The sequence below is a fragment of the Nyctereutes procyonoides genome, unplaced genomic scaffold (genome assembly GCF_905146905.1).
Source record: "Nyctereutes procyonoides isolate TBG_1078 unplaced genomic scaffold, NYPRO_anot_genome, whole genome shotgun sequence".
In the NCBI taxonomy this organism is placed as follows: Eukaryota; Metazoa; Chordata; class Mammalia; order Carnivora; family Canidae; genus Nyctereutes; species Nyctereutes procyonoides.
This window is the reverse complement of record NW_026575139.1, coordinates 2,270,871-2,294,572: the sequence shown is the minus strand read 5'-3', so window position 1 is coordinate 2,294,572 and position 23,702 is coordinate 2,270,871. Positions and strand designations below refer to the sequence as shown.

Here is a 23,702-nt window from a genome sequence, read left to right as displayed (position 1 = left end):
GGGAGGATGGTTATGACTGGGGTTTTCTAGAATCCAGCTGTGCCACAGGTGACCCATCCTCACCCTTGTGGCCAGAGCATCCTACCTGACAGACCATCTCCCTTAGGGTAGGTCCCAGGAGCAGGGGCAAGGCTCACATATCCCCAGGGCACGCCCCCACACGGTGGCAGTAAGCATGTTTTTACTCTATCCCTGAACTCGCTAATCAATCATTCACAGATGAAGCCTAATGGGGAGGCCCACCCACCTAGGGCCAAGTTATGCCGGTAGGAGGAAAGTAACTGATATTCTTCGTACTTTATGACAAATAAACAAGGAAAAGCATTTGGCCAAAAGTAAAATGAAAGCCTGGGACATTTTCTGTGAAGTTAAACAGTCACATCATCAGATGACAGCAAAGTCTGTTTGGTAAAGGAAGGGATGGCATAAAGCCACTCGGTCGGCTGAGCCTCACTATGTGACTCACTTCAGGACATTTACACAGAGGTCCCCTGGCACTGAGTGGGAGTCCTCAGACAAGAAGTGTGCCCAGCTCTACCTGGTGATCTCGTAGAACACACAGCCAGCGCTCCACAGGTCCATTTTGTAGGTGTAGAACCCGTCAGTGAGGAGACACTCTGGGGCACGGTACCAGCGGGTGGAAATATACTCTGTGTATGGCTGCTTGGAATAGACGCTCCGGCAGGATCCAAAGTCCCCTAGTTTCAGGACATCCTGCTGCAAGGGGAGAAAAGCAAGGATAAGTAACATCTCATCAAGCAGCTGTTACAATACAGACTGCTTTAAATATTTATCCACTAATGGGAAAGTTACTGGCATTGAAACTAGCTTATAAAATACAAATTACTTCATAAGCACCCGAACGTGCCTCTAACAGATAAGCAAGTAGTGTTTCTACTCAATGAGATACGTTTACAAATGTTCTGGTTATGTTTTACAAATATTTCCAAATGCCTACAGGTTTGGGAAAATTGTAAGTCACAGCATGAGTCTACAAATGAAACAAATACCATAGTGGTTCATTTGTCCTATTGTGTCTCTAACTTCCCAGTTGTCCAGCTCCACTGGCAGCTTTGTTCTCCACTGGGAAGGGGGGGTGCTAGGGAGCTTGGCAGCTCTCCGGAGCCACGGGCTCTTTGGAGCAATTCAGACAGACCAGGGAGACATGTTTCGGGATATAACTTCCATTTTGCTTACCCCTCAACATTCAGATAAGAACGTACAGGCTGTCAATGAATTTGGAGCAAACGTTAAACACAACATGTTTCCCAGCCAGGTTATTAAGAAACGTCATTCCAAAGGCCTTTCACCTGATCCCATTACCCAGTGCATCATGTTGGACCTCCAAAAAAATTGTAAGGCATGTTAAAAGAAAAGCAGAAACAGTCTGCAGAGACAAAGCAAGCATCAGAACCAGTTCCGGATGTGGCACGGATTTAAGAATTTTGGAATTACCAGTCAGAAAACTTAAAATCACTATGAGTGATTTGTTAAGGGCTCCAGTGGAAAAAGCAGATGATGGGAAATGTACGCAGAAAGATGGAAACTCTAAGAAAGAATCAAAAGGAAGCACTAGAAATAAAAACACTAACAGAAATAAAAAATGACTTTGATAAGCTCAGCCAGACTAAACAGCCAAGGAAAGAATCAGTGAGCTGGAAGATGCACCAAGAGAAACTTCCAAACTGAAATGCAGAGAGAACAAATCATGGCAGAAACAGAACAGCCAAGAACTGTGGGACCTCAAACGGTGTGACACACCCTACTGCGTGGATAAACAGCAGAGTGCTGACACAGAGGGAAAAATCCAGACTAAGAAAGAGCACATACTAGAGGATGCCATTTAGAGAACATTCCAGAAAACGCAAGCTAATGTATAATGACAAAGTCAGTCTTTGCCTTGGGGACAACAGAAAGGAGGGATGATGAGGGAGCAGGGGGAAACTTCCAGGGGCAAAAGGTTTGTTTGCTTAGCTGTGATGATGGCTTCATGGGTGTTATACACACCCAAATTTAGTAAGTTGTACACTTTAAGTATGTACAGTTGACGTGGCTACGGACTAGGACAGACCTGAGTGCAAATCCTGCCTCTTCCACTTTCACATACACAGGGTTTGGAGTGATAATCTGAATGGAGTTTACTGATCTCTTCTTTTTTTTTTTTTTAAAGTAGCGTCTATACCCAACATGGGGCTCAAATTCATGACCCTGAGGTCAAGAGTTGCTTGCTCCACCAACTGAGCCAGCCTGCAGTTTATTCTTGCCCCTGCAGTTTATATTTGCATATTGTAAGAGAAGAGTGCCTTATTTCCTTCCAGAGATATAGCTACGTTCACAGCACTTATTAAATAAACTACTTTTTCCAAACTGGGAGAAAAACAAGAGCATAACAAACATGGTACCCAACTATCTGGGACTGAAAATCTATCTAGTAAAAAGGTTTCCCATTCCACCTTTCTTCTGAAGCATTTTTTAATACAGAAGTTCTTACCTTTATTAATATATTTTCTGGCTTTACATCTCTGTGAAATATTCCATTTCTGCATTCAATAAAAAAGGAAGGGTAGAATTAATTTATGCCTCATCAAATTCTTTCACATTTTATTTTTAATGAATGTTAATACATTTTATTAATTTGAGAGCCACCAAGTCCCCAAGAGCATACCTGTGCATATGATCAAGGGATTTACATAACTGGTACATATAGTGCATAATTTTTTTTTCTGATAATGGGTGTCTTCTCCCTGTGAGATCAAGGAAATAGCCAAATATGGTTAGCAACGATACATATTTTGTGTTTTGAAAACAAAAATAGAATCCAAAAATGTATTTAATGATGTGTGAAAATCTAAAAATAACCTTTAGTAATTTCAGGAAATACGGAGGAGTGTACATACTAAATACACCATTTAAAATTTTACATACTGGTATGATTTCATGTAAAATCCCCTGTGCACATGTTCTGATCACCCCAAGAGTAGTACCGACAAATATGTGCAGAGTAGTTTGGTCTGATAAACCCCATGTGAGGCCCCCAGCCCCTGGGGCAGGCCTTCCAGGCTACACTCTTCCAAAAGGTTTGGTATGAAGTGTCAAGAGTCACTTGAAAATCCAGGGTTTTCCTCAGCTTCCAGTCTGGATTTTTTTTTTTAAGGTTTTATTTATTATTTATTTGAGAGAGAGCATGCTTGAGTGCAAGGTGGGAGGAGGGACAGGAACAAGCACTGAGCAGGGGGCCGGGCCCCATCTCACAACGCTGAGATCATTACCTGGGTCAAAACCAAGAGTCAGATGCTTAACCAACTGAGCCACTCAAGCACCCCTGGAGATTTCCATTTTAAAGGGGGGTTTAAAAGTTCCACAGAAGTGTGTTTTTAATCAAAGACCCATGATCACTTTGAATTTCACAGCCTGCTCTCCTGATGGGAAGCAGCCATCGTTTGGCTCTGTCGCTCGCACAGCTGCTCACCAGGCCTGCCTGCCTGCAGGTTGTTACGTCCTACAACTCCTAATGCCACAATCCAGCATTACGGTTACCCTCGTTTCAGATGTCACATCTTGCTTGATTTTAATTTCAAAGGTGTGAGTTTTTAAACCACCTTCCCCAGTGTGAGCACATATCTTGGGTGACATGTTTGTTCCTAAGTTTGCGATTTCTGTTGACAAATACGTTTATTCTTTTTCTCTCACACTAGACAAGAATGTTTTCTGTTAATAGAAATTCGAATCACAAAATGTCGAAGTACAATTAACTTTTTCTTAATACTGTAATCTTTTTATTCTGTTTGAAATAATTTATTACCCACTTTCTAGAATTTAAAAGAATTTAAATGAAGACTTAGTCATCTTTCCCTACTTTGAATAATTCTGTACTTTAAATTCCTATCTGTATAAAGATGAAAAACAAAATTTCTATTCTCCATCATATGTACTTTTTTTTAAGATTTTATTTATGTATTCATGAGAGAGAGAGAGAGAGAGAGAGAGAGAGAGAGAGAGAGAGAGAGAGAGGCAGAGACACAGGCAGAGGGAGAAGCAGGCTCCATGCAGGAAGCCCGATGTGGGACTCGATCCTGGGTCTCCAGGATCACGCCCTGGGCTGAAGGCAGCACGAAACCGCTAAGCCACTGGGGCTGCCCTCATATGTGCTTCTGAATGAAGCTTCCGGAGATCTGGTTCTCATCCTGTGACAAGGGCCTCACTGCCCACTGAATTACCCGGCACTCAGGACCCCCTTCCATCTCAACCAGGCTCTCAGGGTCCAGGAGCACCTGACTCTCCTGGGGGCCTGTGAAGACACAGGATGCTCCCCCACACCCCTAGGCATTTGTGGTTCAGCAGGTCTGCTGTGGGGCCTCAAAAGCTGCCTTATGCACTAATTCCCAGATGCAGCTGCCAGGCCTGGACCCTCACTTTGAGAACCACGCCCACCACATCCTTCTGTTTACTGAATGCTCCAGCCAAATTCACCTGTAGATGCTTATGGACATGCCTCCAAAGCTCTCCTGCTTCATACCTGTGCTCATGCTGTTCTGTTGCTAGGAGCACCCTTCCCAGCCATGCCTACACACCCAGATCTTACAGTACAGTCTTGTCAGGACAGTCACCCGAACTTTCACTCAAGGAGATGGGGTCTTTTAGGGAAAGTCTAACCCACCCAATCTTCATAATCAGCTTGGGATGCTCTAAAATAGTGATTCCTGGGAAGCCTCGGTGGCTCAGCGGGGGAGCATGTGCCTTTGGCTCAGGGTGTGATCCCAGGGTTCTGGGATCGAGTCCTGCATTTGGCTCCCCACAGGGAACCTGTTTCTCCCTCTGCCTGAGTCTCTGCCTCTCTTGTGTCTCTCATTAATAAATAAAATCTTAAAAAATAAAAAGGCCATAATAAAAAGTAAAAAAATAATAATAATTGTGATTCCCATAGGGCGCCTGTGGGGGGAGGGGTTCAGTCAGTTCAACCTCTGACTCTTGAATTCAGCTCAGGCCATGATCTCAGGGTTGTCCCTTTTCCTTTGTTCCTACCCCCACCCATGTGTGTGCTCACACATTTTCTCTCTCTCTCTCTCAAATAAATCTTTTTTTTAAAGATTTATTTATTTATTCATGAGAGACAGAGAGAGAGAGAGAGAGAGAGAGAGAAGCAGAGACATAGGCAGAGGGAGAAGCAGGCTCCCTGCAGGGAGCCCAGCGTGGGACTTGATTCAGGGACTCCAGGATCACAGCCCAAGCCAAAGGCAACACTCAACCACTGAGCCACCCAGGCATCCCAATAAAATCTTTTATTTTATTTTATTTTATTTTATTTTATTTTATTTTATTTTTTTAATTTTTTTTATTTATTTATGATAGTCACAGAGAGAGGGGGGGTGCAGAGACATAGGCAGAGGGAAAAGCAGGCTCCATGCACCGGGAGCCCGACGTGGGATTCGATCCTGGGTCTCCAGGATCGCGCCCTGGGCCAAAGGCAGGCGCTAAACCGCTGTGCCACCCAGGGATCCCCCAATAAAATCTTTTTAAAGAGAAAAAGAAAATGGTGATTCCTAGCTCTAAATCCAGACCTAATGAATCACAAAACCAAACATAGGGGCCAGGAATCTGCATTTCTCGGCTGCCCTCTGTCCCCAGCATAAGAGCCCTCTTTGGGTGCTGACCCTTCCTTTCTTCTTTGTTCCCCTCTACCACCCACTAGCCCTGCAGGTAAGGTAACGGCTCCTCCCACCCCCGTGCCCCTCCATGAGAACCCCTGCCTACAGAGGGAGCCCCTGAGGGAGTAGGGTGCAGTGTGAACCGTGCAGGACTGTGGTCTGAACAATCCGAGTCCACACTCTTGACCAAGAGGGGGTTGGCTATCCATTCTCTACAATGGTCTTTCAAAAACAAGACCCTAACTTTCCAGGCCCGAGACTATCTGGTTCCTAACAGATGCATGTTTTCAAACATCTTGAAACAAATGGAGACAGAATTAAGAAACCACCCGTAAGCTCCTTTGTGAGCCTAAATGCCAACAGACCATGAACAGCCCTTCCTGGTCTCTTGTAGCAATCCTGATCAAGTTAATTTCTGCAAGCTAATTGTTTTAACCAAATATCCTCATTAAGAAGATTCTAAAGAAAAATGAAATACTTTTCATTTTTGGGAATGGGAAATATCAGAAAGGGAGACAGAACATGAGAGACTCCTAACTCTGGGAAACGAACTAGGGGAGGTGGAAGGGGAGGTGGGCGGGGGGTGGGGGTCACTGGGTGACGGGCACTGAGGGGGGCACTTGATGGGATGAGCACTGGGTGTTACTCTATATGTTGGCAAATTGAACACCAATAAAAAATAAATTAAAAAAAAAGAAAATTCTAAAGAACATCATATACGGGGATCCCTGGGTGGCTCAGCAGTTTGGCGCCTGCCTTCGGCCCGGGGCATGATCCTGGAGTCCCAGGATCAAGTCCCGTGTCCAGCTCCCTGCATGGAGTCTGCCTCTGCCTGTGTCTCTGCCTCTCTCTCTCTCTCTCTCTCTGTATCCCTAATAAATAAATAAAATCTTAAAAAATAGAACATATACAATATCAATAATGTAAAAAACGTTTATAGGAACACAATGATAAACCGTGGCATTTGTTGCTGGTGCTAACTGAAGGAGCGTGGAGTCTGCAGTGTAACAGAATTTCTGGCACACACCCCTTCCAACAAGAGACCCCACTGACAGGCCTGTGCCCAGCTCTCCCAGTTAGGCTTGGAACCCATACTGGGGTCCACCATGGCACAGGCAAATGGTCTACCATATACACCTCGGTCCAGAGGCTGTGCCTGTGGCACCAGGCACGTACACACCTGCCACAGCATCTTCCAAAGGAGAAGTTTGCATTATGACACATGGATCTGAAGTTAGAGACCCTGACCTGCAGGGGATAGCAGGCGGGATGTCAGCCTCAAGTGGAGCCTGAACAATCTCCCACCCCCCTCCCTTATCAACCATGGCAAAACTCGAGGACAGGTCCTCCAGTTCTGCTCTATGAAGCCAGCTCATCTTCAGCAAATGCCAGACCTTCTGTGAAATTCCACTTCCTCACGTCCACAACGGAGGCGAGCACACAGGATGGGGAAGACCAGACGCAGCCATGCAGAGCGAGCACACCAAGCAGTGTTAACATGATATTAATGATGACAGTGATCAGTGTTTACTGCAGACTGTGCAAGTGGCCACTGCTCTAAACATGACACAGATTTTATTTTCTCCTCACAATCATCCGAAGAGTTAGAAACTAGGATCACTCTCATGTCACAGACAAGGAGCAAGGCTCAGGGGCCTGACCCAGACCTACCATCATTAAACACGCAGGACAGGGGAGATATGTGCTGCACCCACACAGCCAGACTGGAGCCACACTTCCCAGAAGCAACACCTCAGAACTAACAGGATGGTGGCATGGGCTACGAAGAAAATTCCAGCAACAAAAATGTTATATCCCTCACACCTTGTCTGAATGGGACAGAGACCTATCATGTAAGGAAAACAAGACATCGATCACTGTCAAAATGTTTCCAGGAAGTGCTAGGAATGCCAAAATACATTTTATTTCACTTCCACTTTCCTTTTATATACACACGAAAGTGATCTGGGGCTGGGGAGGGGGGCTGTCTAAATGGATCCAAAGAGCTCTTCTAGTAAGGATAGAAGTAAAATTGCTAAGTAGATAAGAAAGCTATGTGTCACAGCCGACTGGCAACATTTCCTCTTTTGTTAGTACATAAAAATGCTCCTTCTCACAATCAGTGGGTCAGACTGATGAAATACAAAAATACAATTGAGTTGATCTGACAAGTAATGTTAAGCAAAAGAGTTATGTCGCAGGTAATAAGACACACTGCCTACGCTATTCATGGAAATAAACTATAACGCTATGTTTATAGTCAAACCAAACCTATTTTGCTTTTTCCTACTTGGTTCATTTCCCAATGTCATGGATTTTTTTCAGGGTGCCTGCCCCATGCACAGCCTCTAAAAGGTATAACCATAAGGGGACATGGCCAGCCCACTGGACCCACAACAGCCAGCACTCTGGCAGGGGACTAGTGACCAGGATTTCTAGGCCTGGCCCATCTGCTGCCAGTGGAGGGTTCCCAGGGTCTCAGTGGCCACGTCTACCAAGAGAAGAGGAGAGGGATGGGACCACGTGGCTCTGAGGTGGTCAGTGGTGGCCTTGACAGCCTGAGCTTTCCTGCTTCCACCTCCCAAGAGGCCTGACTGAGCGTCCCACAAGAGCTCTGAAGCTTTACAATAAACTCCCTCTTTCATATGTGAACTAGCTGAATGGCATGTGCTCCTTGCAATAAAATCAATCTACGACACTCAGTAGCTATAAACATTATCCAAGTGGACAACTAACACCATCCCACCCAGGGGACAGTGCCGGGCACTCAACAGGACACCAGTGATAGAGCCAACAAGGCCACACTGCCAGAGAGCAAAAGGCCCAGCAGACAGAGTGCAAACAGTAAAGAAGCTGAGACATGGAAGGCCTCGTGTGGGTGGAAAGGAAAAAAGAAGGAGATGCAATGGAGAAGGGAAGGTGAGTGAGGGGGCAAGCACCAAGGCTCTAAAGCAGGCGCCCGAGGTTTGGGGGCAGAGTGAACTAGCAACTCACAAAAGCAATTTAACTTGGAACAGTTCAAAACAAAACAAAACAAAGCAAAACAGAATGAGATACGAGTTAAGATAACAGATGCCTGTAGGGGCACCTGGCTCATGTGGAAGAAGGTTGCAACTCTTGATCTTGGGGTCATAAGTTTGAGCCCCACATTGCTGTGAGATTATATAAATAAATAAAACCTTAAAAAAATAAAACAGGGATCCCTGGGTGGCGCAGCGGTTTGGCGCCTGCCTTTGGCCCAGGGCGCGATCCTGGGGACCCGGGATCGAGTCCCACGTCGGGCTCCCGGCATGGAGCCTGCTTCTCCCTCTGCCTGTGCCTCACCTCTCTCTCTCTCTCTGTGACTATCGTAAATAAATAAAAATTAAAACAAAAAAAGATAAAAAAAAAATAAAACAATAGATGCCTCTGTAATCAGGTTCTTATCTTCATCAGTTTTTCCTTATAAACTCCAGGACAAAAATAAAAAAAAATAAACTCTAGGACAGCCTTTCCTGCTGCAGGTGGCAGATGCCCGGTGTCACATGCACAATGCACCCACGTAAACAAACCAGGATTGCTATGGTGAGACTGGTGCCCAGGCATGCCATCTACTCACTCCCTTCCATGGAAACTCTTTCTCAGTGTCAGGCAAAATACCTTCACCATCTTTTTGCTGGTCTCCCCACCACCATTCTTGCCCTCACGGCTCACAATGCAGACCCATTCCAACCTTGCAGGCCAGGTGTGAAAGCTCAAAGCCAGGTCCTTCAGGTTGCTTGTAGCTCGAAGCTCCATGTATGATTGGGTTCTGCCTAAGTCAGACTACTTGAGAAAGAGGATTCAGGCCCACATTATGGGGCAGACGAGAGGAGGGAGAGCATTCAGTGTGAGTGCAGATGCTGGTGGAGGCAGCTTCCTGACTCTGGCAAAGGCTGCCTGGTTCTAGAGCTGGTGGCTGCCATAGCAACTTCTTCACTTTGAGCATCCTGTCTGTGCAAAGGCAGCAGCCTCCTTGGCAGCCCAATTCTGCAGAATCATTTTCAGTAGTTGCTTCCTGGGTGCCACACCCAGAGTGTCTCTTCAGCCCACCCAGTAACTCTGTAAAATCATCCATATCACTTAAGTCCCCTGGGGTTACACTGGCAAGAATAGATCTGTTGTCTATTCATTCGTTAAACAGAAATATCGTGGGCAGCCCAGGTGGCTCAGTGGTTTAGCGTCTGCCTTCAGCCCAGGGCTTCATCCTGGAGACCCCGGATCGGGTCCAATGTCAGGCTCCCTGCATGGAGTCTGCTTCTCCCTCTGCCTGTGTCTCTGCCTCTCTTTCTCTCTCTGTGTGTCTCTCATGAATAAATAAATAAAATCTTAAAAAAAAAACAGAAATATCCTTCTAAAAAGTGTAGTCCATGAACTGATACTGGTCTAGGGGCTTTTTTAAGATTTTTTTTAAGATTTTATTTATTAATGAGAGAGAGAGAGAGAGAGAGAGAGAGAGAGAGAGGCAGAGACACAGGCAGAAGGAGAAGCAGGCTCCATGCCGGGAGTCCGACGTGGGACTCGATCCCAGGACTCCAGGATCACTCCCTGGGCCAAAGGCAGGCACTAAACCGCTAAGCCACCCAGGGATCCCCAAGATCTTTTGATTTATGAGAGAGAGAGAGACAGAGAGAGAGAGAATGTGTGTGCAAGAGCAGGGGTAAGAGGCAAAGGGAGAGGGAGAAGCAGACTCTGCTGAGCAGGGAGCCTGATGCAGGGCTTGATACCAGGACCCTGAGATCATGACCAAAGCCGAAGGCAGACGCTTCACCAGTTGAGCCACCCAAGTGCTCCTGCTTGTTACTGGTTTAAGAGATGACAAAACAAGAGTGACTAAGGAACTCTTATGGCAACTCAACATCACTGCGACACCCAAGCACATAATCATTTTTCCAGTAATTAATTTTTACATATTTTACAAAAGTCCTGGTCCACAACTGATTAGAAAGAAAAATGAACAAATAAAAAACTGGTCTTCCACTATAGTTTTAGAAACACTGGTCTAAACACAAACCAAAAGATGCTTTTCCTCTGCTTTAAAAGCCACTAATGCTTCCCATTGAACTCTAAATAACTGGACTTCTTACCCTGGCCCTACCTGTCCTACTGCCCCCTGCCCACCTCATTTCCTATAACTGTCTTCCTCATGTTCCAGCGACACTGGCCTCTTAACCTCACAGTGGCCTCAGGACCTTCGCACTAGCTGACTCTGTCTGGATTAGTTCATCCCCATCACTCCGACATGTGGCCTGTTTTATTTACTCATAACACTTATCCCCCTCTTGAACTGTTTCGTGATCATTTCTTCACTTGTTCAGCATCTCTCTCTCTTCCTCAGAGTGTGAACCCATGTGGGTGGGACTATGTCCGCCATGTCCCCCACTGTGCCCACCTGCAGAGCAGCGCCTGGCATGTAGCAGTAAGACATCCTCTCCTGCATTTGCCTACATGTGCCACTCTTCCAGATGAAGACCACAATCATCTCTGCCTCATCTGACACCTACTGGACAAAGAGAAAATAACCCCAAGCAATTCATTTTCTCTAATGATTGACTTTCATATAGTTTCTCTCTTCAACAGACTCTACACTCTTTATCGAAAAAAGCATCTCCTGGGGCACCTAGGTGGCTCAGTTGGTTAAGTGTCTGCCTTTGGCTCAGGTCATGATCCCGGGGTCCTAGGATTGAGCGGGCTCCCTGCTTGGCGAGGAGTCGGCTTCTCCCTCTCCCTCTGCCTCCTGTTCCCCCTGCTTGTGCTGTCAAATAAATAAAAACCTTCAAAAAAAAAAAAAAACAACAAAAAACAAAACCCACAAAGAAGCATCTTCTATTCTTCCCCTCTACTTTCACCAGACCTTGCCCACTGATGTGCATGTAAGCGGGCAGCTCAATGACAACAGTGTGATCATCCACTCATGCCATTAACTGGCTCTTCGATACCTGACTGTGCTACTCAATATTCTAACCATCTGAGAGTAGTCATTTAAGTAAAATGAACTGTCATTCTAATAGGAAAAGCTTTAGTGATTGATCAGTTTTCAATTAAGTCAATGTTGTCATCAATAAGCACAGATAATGAGCAGGTGCCTATGCACTAGAGGCACTGAGCGGGGGCTGTGGGGGCCAAGGTAGTGGGTACAGCGGGAAAGTTAATGCTTCAGTCAGAAGTCAGACTGGAGTGTAAGTTCTGGTTCTACTATTTATTAACAACTTCACCTTGGGTCATCACTTAATCCTTGAAGCCTCGATTTCCTCATCTGTAAAACAGAGATAATGATGATGATCATTATCTGCACTGCCGGACGTCAAGCACTGTGGGACGTCAAGAGGCTGTATGTGTGATGGTTAAGAACAGGCACTCTGGAAGAGGCTGTCCAAGCCCAAAACCCACATCCACCATTTACTAGGTACATAACCTTGGACAAGTTATTTATCTCTCTATCCCTCCATTTCTCCATCTTTAAAATGGGGAGAGTAACAGTGTCTGCTTGAATGGCTGCTGTGAAGGTAAAATGAGTTAATTCCTAGAAAGTGCTAGGAAGAGCATCTGACAGGTGGTCAGCATCCACTAACTGTTGGCTGTTACAGTGATCACTGTGTTTCATCAATTCTCAGAAGATTTTTTCCCTCACACTTTAACAACTCTGAAATCATGACACAATATTTAGCATCTTACAATGACTGCCGGTCATCTTCCCCATGTTTTAACATCTCTAAAACTATGGTGCCTCTGACAGCATCTTAGGCTCTGTGCACTGAGCCCAGCACTGGCCTATGAGAGGTTCTCAACATTTATGTGATGAGTCAATGTCTGTTGATCTACAATATAACATTTTTTTTTAAGTAGGCTTCACACCCACATGGAGCCCAACAAGGGGCTCAAACATATGACCCTGAGATCCAGACTTCAGCTGAGATCAAGAGTTAGATGCTCAACCAACTGAGCCATGCCGGGGCCCCATAACATTCCATTTTCTATAATCTCTCTCTGTAGACAAATACTGAAAGAAATGAATTTCTCCAATTATACAATTCCCTTACTACTGGAAATTAAAGATATTTATTTCTAAACAAAGATTTCTCAAATGTCTAAACACATAGAAACTTGCTGGAAATTACTACCCCCTCCCCCTGAGTTTTGAAATTTCACACTCTAGGAAACAACAATCAGAAATCTAATATAAGACACATCTCACACCAAGAGGACTGCTACTAAATAAAGGAAGTGATTATGTAGGTACATTAAAAAGCAAAATATTGGCTCACTGGTAAAAAAAAATTATAAATGAAGTAATATAAGGTTTGGTGGTTGTTTCTCTAGATCGTATTTGGGGCCCTGTCCTGATCCTCTGATGGACAGATAGGACCAAAGGGCACAATTTGTGTCAGACAGAATGTATGAGAAAATGAAACCATGGAGCAACACCTCATTTATCCAGACTATTTGGAATAGATGCTTAAGAAGGGAAATTTCCAGATCAATAAGGCTTACTCCTTGAATATAAAACTCTTTTCTACTGCAAGCATTTTAGGCAGGAATCTTTTTAAAACATTTGCTTTCTTTACTTTCCTACTTTCCATCATGCTGCTGACAGGGTATGCTTACCACCATGCATCATGCGGGTGTGCGTTCTCTAGCCCATCCTGGGGGACCTGGGATCTCTCAGCTGTCTGCCCAGGCTGCTCTTGTTTGTGGTGGCTTTGTTGTCATTTCCTTGTTTTATATTTTCAGTTTCCTCGCCCACTGTGGGATTGTCACCTTCACTTTCTATTACTGCTGATGGGCTAAATTCTAGAAGCTCTTGTTTTTAATAGGTTTTAAACCAAGAAACCTGATAACTAACTTGTTAGAACTAGACTTAAAACACAAACAGATCCCAGAGTGATGGGCTTACCTATGAATAAAAGCACAAGGTTTGTAACATAAATATCATATATGCCCAGATATAAGGCAATCTCCTATTTTCTCAAAAAATGTCCTAAAGTTTTTAGATCCGAAAGTTTTTCATCAACTTTTATGGATGTAGAAAAATTTGCCTATTTTTGCTTTTTTTTTATTAGTAATTTACTAAAGCATACATTTCAAATCACATATAAAATATACTAATTTGATAATTTTTTCCACTTTCCCGCTTCATAATAATTTTATTTGAGCTCTTCATGTGCATCTTCAGCATCAGTGTCTTCATCACAGAATAGCTTCTTGGTCTTAAAAAATGTTACACAGTGCACCTTCTTCGGTTTGGCCTAAATTGTTCCAGAAAATAGAATGCAGTGGTTTTTAAATCCACTACGCAGCTGCCACTAAAATTCTATTCCAAGCCATAAATAGTCACTCGCAGAACATGAAGCAGTTGATTTGTTTTCATCTGTCCGATAAGCACAATGTGATCTGTAAAATACCACACTTTCTGTGCCGCTTCTCAGCGACGTCTCCGAGGCTCATTTGTCCTGACATCTAACACAACTGTGCAGTCAGACCCCCAGGGATATTCGCTAAATGTGGGCCAACCATCTGCCTCCTTCTCTCTAGTTTCCTTCAGGTGACCTCTATAAGCCTCCAGAACCAGCTGAGGCGCATGTACTTTCCTAAACAGTGCTTTATTTTTTTTTAATTTTTATTTACTTATGATAGTCACAGAGAGAGAGATAGAGGCAGAGACACAGGCAGAGGGAGAAGCAGGCTCCATGCACCGGGAGCCTGACGTGGGATTCGATCCCGGGTCTCCAGGATCGCGCCCTAGGCCAAAGGCAGGCGCCAAACCGCTGCGCCACCCAGGGATCCCTAAACAGTGCTTTATTGTTCAAAAAAAAGTAAATAAGTGAGCACCCTGTGCCCGGGAGAGAGACTGTGTAAGGATCCAAATAGAAGGAGGTCTTCTCCCATCTGAGGGATGATGTCTGGGGGCAAGCCTTGCCTTATTTTGAGGCACAGAACAGAATGCTGAACAGCCGCAGTCAGGAGAGGGAACCTTGGAGTGGCACAGCGCCCCCTGCAGGGAGCCGCGGTGAGGAAGGCCTGACGGGGAGCCATCCTCATCCACATCACTGGCCAGCCTGAAGGCACATGGCTTTACTTTTCTCAAGGGCAGCCCTATTCTGGGTAGATGAGAATGCCAGAAAAAGACCTCCCAAGAGGGAAGTAGTTCAGTACTGTATGTTACTATATGTAACTACTGCACTCTGGTGACTAATAATTTTGAGAAGCAGAACAAAGTATATGTGCACTACAAGCTTTGAAAGATCTTAGATTAGCTTGCAAATTATTCTACGTACCTTGTATTAGCTCATAAATATTCATGTCCATAAGTTCACATATTAGTGCAAGAGAACCAGATTTTCTGTCACTGAAGAAGAAGGCAGGTTTGTAAAAATGTTTTTTCTTATCTTGATCAGAAAATATAATCAAATATTTAATTCATTTGTAAATATTTCTGGTAGACATAAAGCACTCCCACATCAAAGACTTTACTGACTGAAAGAGAGCTTGTGATTTTTCAATCAATACTTCAGGTAAAATTAACTTAATAGTAAAACCTTAACTTTAAGCAAAAATTCTAAACAATTCTCTTTTTAATGAGATGTGTCTTAAACATATAAAATTAACTCCCAGCAGAAAGAAGAAATGAGGTTGAGGAGTTGGCTAAGCAAAAAAGAGGAAAAAGATCAATTCATGCTCTGTGACTACAAATTTAGTTTTAATTTACCTAAATTCCTTCCATGTCATTGGGATAAATTATAATGGGGTAACAAAATCCACAAAGCAGTCAGGGGAAAAGGGAGGAAGACCGGTCACGTGATGCCGGTGTGGCATCCAGGCCTTACACAGACTAGGGATGGGGGCCCCTGACCAAGCTGCCAGCATCTGAGTTCAGACAGCTCTAAGGGATCCTGAGCCCCAGGAGGGGAAAGCGTGTCACTGCAGACCCTACTCAGGGCACCTCTGGCGGGGCTATCAGGAGACCCACACGCAATCCCAGGCAGAAATGCCTGTGAAGTGTGCACAAAGCACCATCCCCATGGTGACTGCTGCACCTCGCAGTCTCTGGACCTGGCCCGCACTGACCGCTCAGAACACTGCAGGCCAGGAGGCCACACAGCTATGATGAGACATTTCACTTTGAGTTTAAGACGGCTCAATCCTCTAATTAAAATCAATCGCACTTTCATTGTCAGACACCTGGCTGGTTTAAAAGCAGCCTGGAGAGCCACAGAGAGACTTTACATGGTGTGCACCTTCTCAGGGCCCACAGAAGGGCAGGTCCCAGGACCCTGGGTCTGAGTTCCTGGCTCAGGGTCCAGAAGTATGGTGCAGAATTGCCAACACCTAGGGATGAGCTGTGCTCTGCCTTCTTGATTGATAGGTAAGCTTTAGGGAAACTATTCTTAGAACTAGAACAGAGATGAAAAGTCCCCTGAATTGCATCAACCATAGTAAGGTAGGAGGTCTCACTGCCTGAGATTGTGCAGACGTGGCAACTGGCAGGGACAAAGCAAGTACAGTCCCTGACACATGACAACAGTACTTTCCTATTAGGCCTTAGATGCACAAGCCACTGTCTACAAAGAAGCCTCACGGACCTACAGCAGAGGAACCATTTGAATTTTGTATGCTTTTATAATACGAGGTCACCTAAACGAAGGCATTTCCACAGCAGGAATCAGTTATACATTTGTCCAAGTAAAGAAATATGTGACAAGATAAAATGAAAATCATTACTCCCTGAGCTACAAGACAAATATTTTAAATGTCTACCATGGTTTTCTTTCTTAAAAAGACTTAATCATGTAATCAAATTGAGATAATTTGTAAAGCCCCAAATATACTTACAAAACCACTTCATGCAACGTAAGAATGTTTGGGTGTGGATTCAGGCGCCTCAGGGCTTGTATCTCCCGCAGATTGTTCACTTGCTCGATACTATTGTGTAGGTAAAAATAAATAATTTATAATTTAAGCCATCTTTCAATTAGGGTTAGTCAATCATTATTTATTACCCATGGTCACAACTGAAAAACTCACAAATATTTCAAGCAAGTTAATCAGCTTATATTTTTCCCGACAGCAGTTAAAATTCAACACGCCTCAATCTGCATTATCTGATAAAAACCAAGGTTCTTACAGCTTTGGACATACATTCAAATTTTCCCCATCTAAACTGAAAGAACACCTTGGTGGTTTCTTTGATAATTAATAAACATAGGAACATATACTAAAATTCCTTATTACTAACCAGCTGAGCAACATGAATACCACCTGAAGTACACATTTCAGACTTCCATGAGCAGACAGGGGAGTTGAATAAAGATACCAATCAGAGGGAAAAAAAAAAGATCAAGTGGAACATTCTTTTGGGGGCACTTAGGCAACTGATTATAGAGCATCTTTCAATCACCTTTCCTGGGGTCTGCACTGGAAGAGATGACCAAGGCTCTTCTCCAAGGTCCCATCCCTTAAGGGGAGCCCACTGACTCAGGACTAGGTTGCTGAAGACCCTACCTCTACCTGGTGCCTGTCATGCTCCTACTTGTGGCATGCTGTAGTTCAGTGGGAAGGACCACTGGGAAGGACCTAGCCCCTCAGGGGAAATCTGACAATTTCTGGAAACATTTTTAGCTGTCACAGGTTCTGTAACATGCTGTTCCATACTGGCATTCAGCGGTAGCAGCCAGGAAGGACGCTAAATATCCTACAAGGCACAGGACAGGCCCCACAACAAATAATAATCTGGGCCCAAACGTCAATAGTGCCAATGTGAGAAACCTTGTCCTAGGTGGAAAGAGCAAGAAACCAATGGAGCTAGTGACAGTTCTGATTTTATAATTATCCGTATGAAAAAAATTAGTTTTTACAACTGGATAGTCAAACAGTGAGACAAACAACCATCCACTCTTCTCATCTTTAATATGAAAACCAGTTATCATACCCTAAAACATATTCTGCTTATGGCAGACATAATTCTTTTATGCCTCCACAAACATTTCACTCAGAAATAATGAACTAATATATTTAGAAAGGTACTTTCATCTAAGCACAGCAAACCTTTGTTCAAATAACAATATTTTATTTTAATAAAATACAAATAATTTCTGTTCTTTTAAAAATCATGAAAATAGGGCAGCCTGGGTGGCACAGCAGTTTAGTGCCTGCCTTCCGCCCAGGGCATGATCCTGCAGTCCGGGGATCGAGTCCTGCATCAGGCTCCCTGCATAGAGCCTGCTTCTCCCTCTGCCTGTGTCTCTGCCCCACCCCCTCTCTGTGTCTCTCATTAATAAATAAATAAAAAATCTTTTAAAAATAAATAAATAAATAAATATCACTAAAATAATCTAAAAAACTGGAATTAACCAATCTTCTGTGTCTTGGAGCTGCTTCGAATTTTGTGGTCAGGTGATATCCAGGGTTTTATTTGTTTTCACTATCCTGCTGGAGACAGAAACAATCCTGGAATTGAACACAGTGGAGTGCAGGCAGCCTTTGCTCCCAAAAGAAACAATGATATCTACCATAAATTGATTTTTTCCTACAACCAGAAAAAACTATAATTACCAGGTCCAAGTCTAAAAAATAAAAAACATTAAATTATACAATTTCAACATTTCATTTTATCGGAAGTGGTTTTTTTTTTTAAGATTTATTTTAGAGAGAAAGGGAGAGAGTATACATGAGTGGGGGGAAGCAGAGGGAGAAGAAAGCAGATTCCCCACTGAGCACAGAGCCTGACATCACAGGGCTCCATCTCCGGACCCAGAGCAGGACCTGAGCCGAAACCAAGAGTGGGACACTTAACCAACTGTGCAGTCGCCCTGGAAGGGTTTTTATGGAAAAGTTTATCTAATCTTTCCAATCTGTAGGAAGAAAGTCCTCAAGCTGAAGGGGAAGAAGTAGTTATATTAATACTAGACAAAGTAGATTTCAAAATAAAGATTATCACTACCTATAATGACTTTGTGATGATGGAGCAGTACGTCAAAAAGACAGGACAATGTGCTATTATTTAGAGCTTCACACACAAGGAATAAAGCCTGACGGCAGAAAGAAGAAAAAGCTAGAAGTTCCAGTACTCCTCTACATAACTGACAGAACAGTCACTGAGAAAACTGGTAAAGATGCACAAGATCCTAACAGTACTGTTAACCACCTTGACATAACTAGCCTTCTATCGAACCCATATTTAACACCTTCATTCAGGTGTTCTTCAATCAGATGAATATGCTGGACCCAAAGATAAGTCTTAATAAATTTTCAAATATAAAGACTTATGGAACATATTCTCTGACCATGAGGGACTTAAATTAGAAGTCAGCGATAGTAGAGGGGCACCTGGGTAGCTTAGTCAGCGAGCCATCTGGTTTAGGCTCAGGTCATGATCCCAGGGTCCTAGGGTCCAGCCCCGCATCAGGCTCCTTGCTCGTGGGGAGCCTGCTTCTCCCGCTCCCTCTCCCTCTGTCTCCCCACTGCCACTTGTGCTTGTGCTCTCTCTCTAATAAATAAATAAGGTCGAAGGAAGGAAGGAAGGCAGGCAGGCAGACTAAACTAGGTAGAAAAGCCCTAAATATCTGGAAATCAAACAACACATTTGTAAATAAACCACAGGTAAAGAAGAAATCACAAGGCAAATTAGAAAACATTTTAAAGCAAACCATAAGAAAACAACATATCAAGACGTACGGAATGCAGGAAAATAGGACTTAGAAGTGCATTTGTGGCTTTAAATGCTTATGTAGAAAGGAAGAAATGGATAAAATCAATTATCTATGTTTTCACCTCAAGAAGGTAAACAAGAATAAATTAAAACAAAGCAGAAGAAAAGCAACAATAAAGAGCAGAAATCAATGGCACAGAAGACAGACAAACAGTGACACCTGAGTGGCTCAGTAGGTTGAGTAACCAACTCTTGGCTTCAACTCAGGTTGTGATCTCGGGGTGGTGAGATCAAGCCTTGTGTCAGGCTCCACGCTTAGCAAGGAGTCTACTTGGGACTCTCTCTCCCCTGGACCCCCTACCAGCTCTCAAATAAATAAATAAATCTTTTAAAAACAGACAAATAATAGAGAAAATGAATAAACCCAAAGTTGGTTCTTTGAAAAGATTAATAAAACTGATAAACCCCTAGCAAGACCAATGGAGGAAAAAAAATGAGATAAAACACTACCACCAAATCCTAGTATCAGGAATGATGGAGAGGACATCACTAGAGTTAGATTATTAAAAAGATAAAAGAGCGTATTATGAACAAGTGTATGCCAAAAAATATGACAATTTAAATAGACAAATTCCTTTAAAAATGTAATTACCAAATCCAACACAAACTTGAAAATCAATGTAGCCCTTTGGGGATCCCTGGGTGGCTCAGCAGCTGAGCACCTGCCTTCAGCCCAGGGCATGATCTGGGAGTCCTGGGATCGAGTCCCATATCGGGCTCCCTGCATGGAGCCTGCTTCTTCCTCTGCCTATGTCTCTGCCTCTCTCTTACTGTGTCTCTCATGAATAAATTTTTTTAAAAAATCTTTAAAAAAATTTAAAAAAAAAGTAGCCCTACGTTTACCAAAGAAACAGAATTTGTTATCAAAAGCCTCCTCACAGCTGATAGAAGTGTTCTAAAATGGGATCATGAAAAAAAAATAAAATAAAATAAATAAAATGGGATCATGGTGAGAGCTGCACAACTATATGTTTCCTTACAATGGGTGGACTTTTATGATATGTAAATTATATCTCAATGAAGCTTTGAAAAACCTTATGAAAATCCCAAATTACTTGGTACGTTCTATTTGACTGTAACATTCCGTGGGACCAGGGTACCATCATCCACTGCCCTGCTTTGTCTCCAGCTCGTCACCACTATGAATGATGCTGTGATAAACATCACGGGGTATGGGGGTGAAGCTTCCCCACGAAGGAAACTTCTAGGCCCAGGTGATTTCACAGGTAGATTATTTCAAACATTTAAGAAATACTCTCACACATTACAAAAGGTACATGAGTGGCAAATAAGCAGCACATGAGTGAGTATTCAGCATCACCAGTCATCAGGGAAGTGGAAAGTAACCAAAATAAGACTCCACTACATACTCAACAAGGGGGGCTAACATTTCAGACTAACACCAAATGCTGGAGTGGGAGGAGGTGTGCAGAGCAACTGCAACTCTCATTCTTTGCTGGTGGGGATGCAAGCAGGTGTAATCACTTTGGAAAAAGGCTTGGCAGTTTCTTATAAAGTGAAACACCTACACCCTTTGATTCAGCGATTCTGTTCTAGGTAACTGCCAAGAAAAATGAAAACCTATATCCTAACAAGACTTGTACATGAGGTTTAATTAATAGCAGCTTTATTCATAGCAGCCTGAAACCAAAACCACTGAAAAGTCTGTCACCAGGAGAAGGGATAAACAGATTGTGTCATGCTACGAATGCTACTCTGCTACTTGGTGGTAAAAAGGTTGGTAAAAAGGTATAAACTGCCGGAGCCACAGTGTGGATGAATCTCAAAGACTTCATGCTGAGCCAACAGAGCTGGTCAAGAGAGCACATTCAGCACTTTCTAGGAGATACCATTTAGTACGAATTTCTAGAAGAGGATAAAGGAAAAAAAGCCAGAAGAGTGATTGCCTCGAATGGGGGTGGAGAACTGCCATGAAGGAGCTTTCTAGGTGACAGAAATGTTCTATCTCTTAATTACACGATAATATCCATTTCCCAAAATTATAAAGAAATGTGCATTTTAACATATGCAAATTTTGCCTTAAAAAAAGAACCGTATACTAACAAGCAAGCAGGGAAGGAGGCCCGGTGGAGATGCGCAGGAAATAAAAATCACAGGCGTGCTGATTCTGGCTGCTGGGCACCTGGGGTTCATTATACTGTTCTGTTTACTTTGTATACGTTGGAATTTTCTATTATTATATTCTTTGTAAGTAAAAGAGTTTTTAAAGTGACTCACGAATTTCTTGCCTTTGTTTTTATTTAAAACCTTACAAAGCAGACTTTATTTTTGTAACAATAATTTGAGGACCATGTAGTCATGTGACTTGAGAAAAACCACGTGCCAAGTCAAGACCAGCCGGCTACATGGCATTCTGCAGCAGTGAGGAGCGCTGGAAAGAACAAGGCTCTGGACCTACAATAGACTCAGGTCCCACGCTGGGCTTTACTGCTTGCCGGCTGGGTGATACCGGACAGGTGAGGGGACTGGGCTCTCCAATCAGGCTTACCTAACCTGAAAGAAAGCAACGACAGCATCTTTCTTCTAGGGCTGCAGTGAGGATTAAATGCTACATGTACAAAATTCACCCGGCGCTGGGCATGGCGCCAGACCATTGGTGAACAACTGCTGTCATCTTTATCACGATTTCTGCTATCGCCCCGCTTCAATTTTCTCAAGTCTTCAAACCCCACTCACCTGCACTGTTCTATGGCAGGCTGTGACTGTGGATCAGAGCACAAGCACTGTGCTGAATGCCTACCTGCCCTCAGTCAACCCTCACAAGAGCTGATCACAAGGCTGATCACAGGACACTATGAGGGAGATGTTAGGTAGATACCCCACATGGTATATACAGAACAGCTGAGACACAGAGAGATGGAGGAACCATCCAAGGTCACATAACTTCAGAGCCTGAGCTAGTCCCTCTGCCACTAGGAGTGGCCCACGTGTGTTATTCTTATTGCTTCAGGACACAGAGAGATCCTATAAAGACCACAGATTTTTTTTTTTAAAGAAACTCATTCTGTCTCTTCATAGTATTTCTATAGGAAGAATATGGAATACAATCATAGCAAAAAAGAAAGGGGGCCCTCTAATTAACCATTGCACTTGCGGGGAGTACAGGTGGAAACCATGCTGAAGATTTACCAAAACAGGTATCAAAAGGGCTGGGTCTGCTGGCTCCAGCAAGTAACTCCTTTATCCCCAAACTGAGCCTTCGAGCCACTCTGGAGAACAACCCTTGGAAGCTGAGAGTACCCTTCCCAACAACAATCCTGATGAACTCGCTCATCCGACCTCACCCGGACTTCACATGAGCAACTATTATTGCAGGTGCTGTCCAGTTCTATTTCAGTAAAAGGGGGAGGCAAGGAATGGAAGTAAAACCTGAAGGAGGTGGGAGTCACAAGCTCCAAATACCAACCTCGTTCTGCCCGTGTGACTCAGCGTGATTTTCCTGTTACTGCTTCTCGTTTCTCATGCCACCCACACAACTGTGCAAGGTGACTCTGAGGATTTACTTAGACGAGGATAAAGCAGCAAAAATTGATTTCCAAAGAACGGAAAATTATTCTTCAAGCGAATAAGATTAAATTTTTTAACGATGATAGATACTCCAAGAGCTAGAAATATTATTTTCATGGTTAAAAAAAACAAGAGAACATTAAATTTGTGGATCAAGTATCAGTGACACTGGAGCATCCCTCAAGGCAGCTGTCTTTCTTCTAGAACTTTCTTCTAGAAACAATAAAGTCCAATTTTTCCCTCAAGGCAGCTGTCTTTCTTCTAGAACTTCCTTCTAGAAACAATAAAGTCCAATTTTTCCAGCACCATTTATTGGAGAGACTGTCTTTCTTCCAGTGGATAGCCTTTCCTCCTTTGTCGAATATTAGTTGACCATAAAGCTGAGGGTCCACTTCTGGATTCTCTATTCTGTTCCATTGATCTATGTGCCTGTTTTTGCGCCAGTACCACACTGTCTTGATGATCACAGCTTTGTAGTACAACCTGAAATCTGACATTGTGATGCCCCCAGCTATGGTTTTCTTTTTTTAATATTCCCTTGGCTATTCAGGGTCTTTTCTGATTCCACACAAATCTTAAGATGATTTGTTCCAACTCTCTGAAGTAAGTCCATGGTATTTTGATAAGGATTGCATTAAATGTGTAAATTGCCCTGGGTAGCATTGACATTTTCACAATATTAATTCTTCCAATCCATGAGCATGGAATATTTTTCCATCTCTTTGTGTCTTCCTCAATTTCTTTCCGAAGTTTTCTGTAGTTTTTAGGGTATAGGTCCCTTACCTCTTTGGTTAGGTTTATTCCTA

At 43.4% G+C, this 23,702-nt stretch overlaps 1 protein-coding gene across 6 annotated transcripts in view; it reads right to left on the bottom strand.

The window, feature by feature from the left end:
• The window catches only part of MOK (MOK protein kinase), a 60,637-nt gene that overhangs the window by 9,726 nt on the left and 27,209 nt on the right, over nt 1-23,702 (bottom strand). Inside the window, exons 1-6 of one of the 6 annotated variants that reach the window (XM_055304363.1) lie at nt 22,796-23,069; nt 16,494-16,583; nt 14,939-15,009; nt 2,666-2,744; nt 2,492-2,540; nt 539-717 (exon numbers count right to left, since the gene is read on the bottom strand). In XM_055304363.1, coding sequence (XP_055160338.1) covers nt 539-717; nt 2,492-2,540; nt 2,666-2,744; nt 14,939-14,969 — 338 coding nt within the window. In that variant the 5' untranslated portion in view covers nt 14,970-15,009; nt 16,494-16,583; nt 22,796-23,069. Of the gene's footprint in view, nt 1-538; nt 718-2,491; nt 2,541-2,665; nt 2,745-11,055; nt 11,124-14,938; nt 15,010-16,493; nt 16,584-22,795; nt 23,070-23,702 lie in introns of those variants that run through there. The other 5 variants (XM_055304362.1, XM_055304365.1, XM_055304364.1 and 2 more) reach the window with 5 other exon arrangements.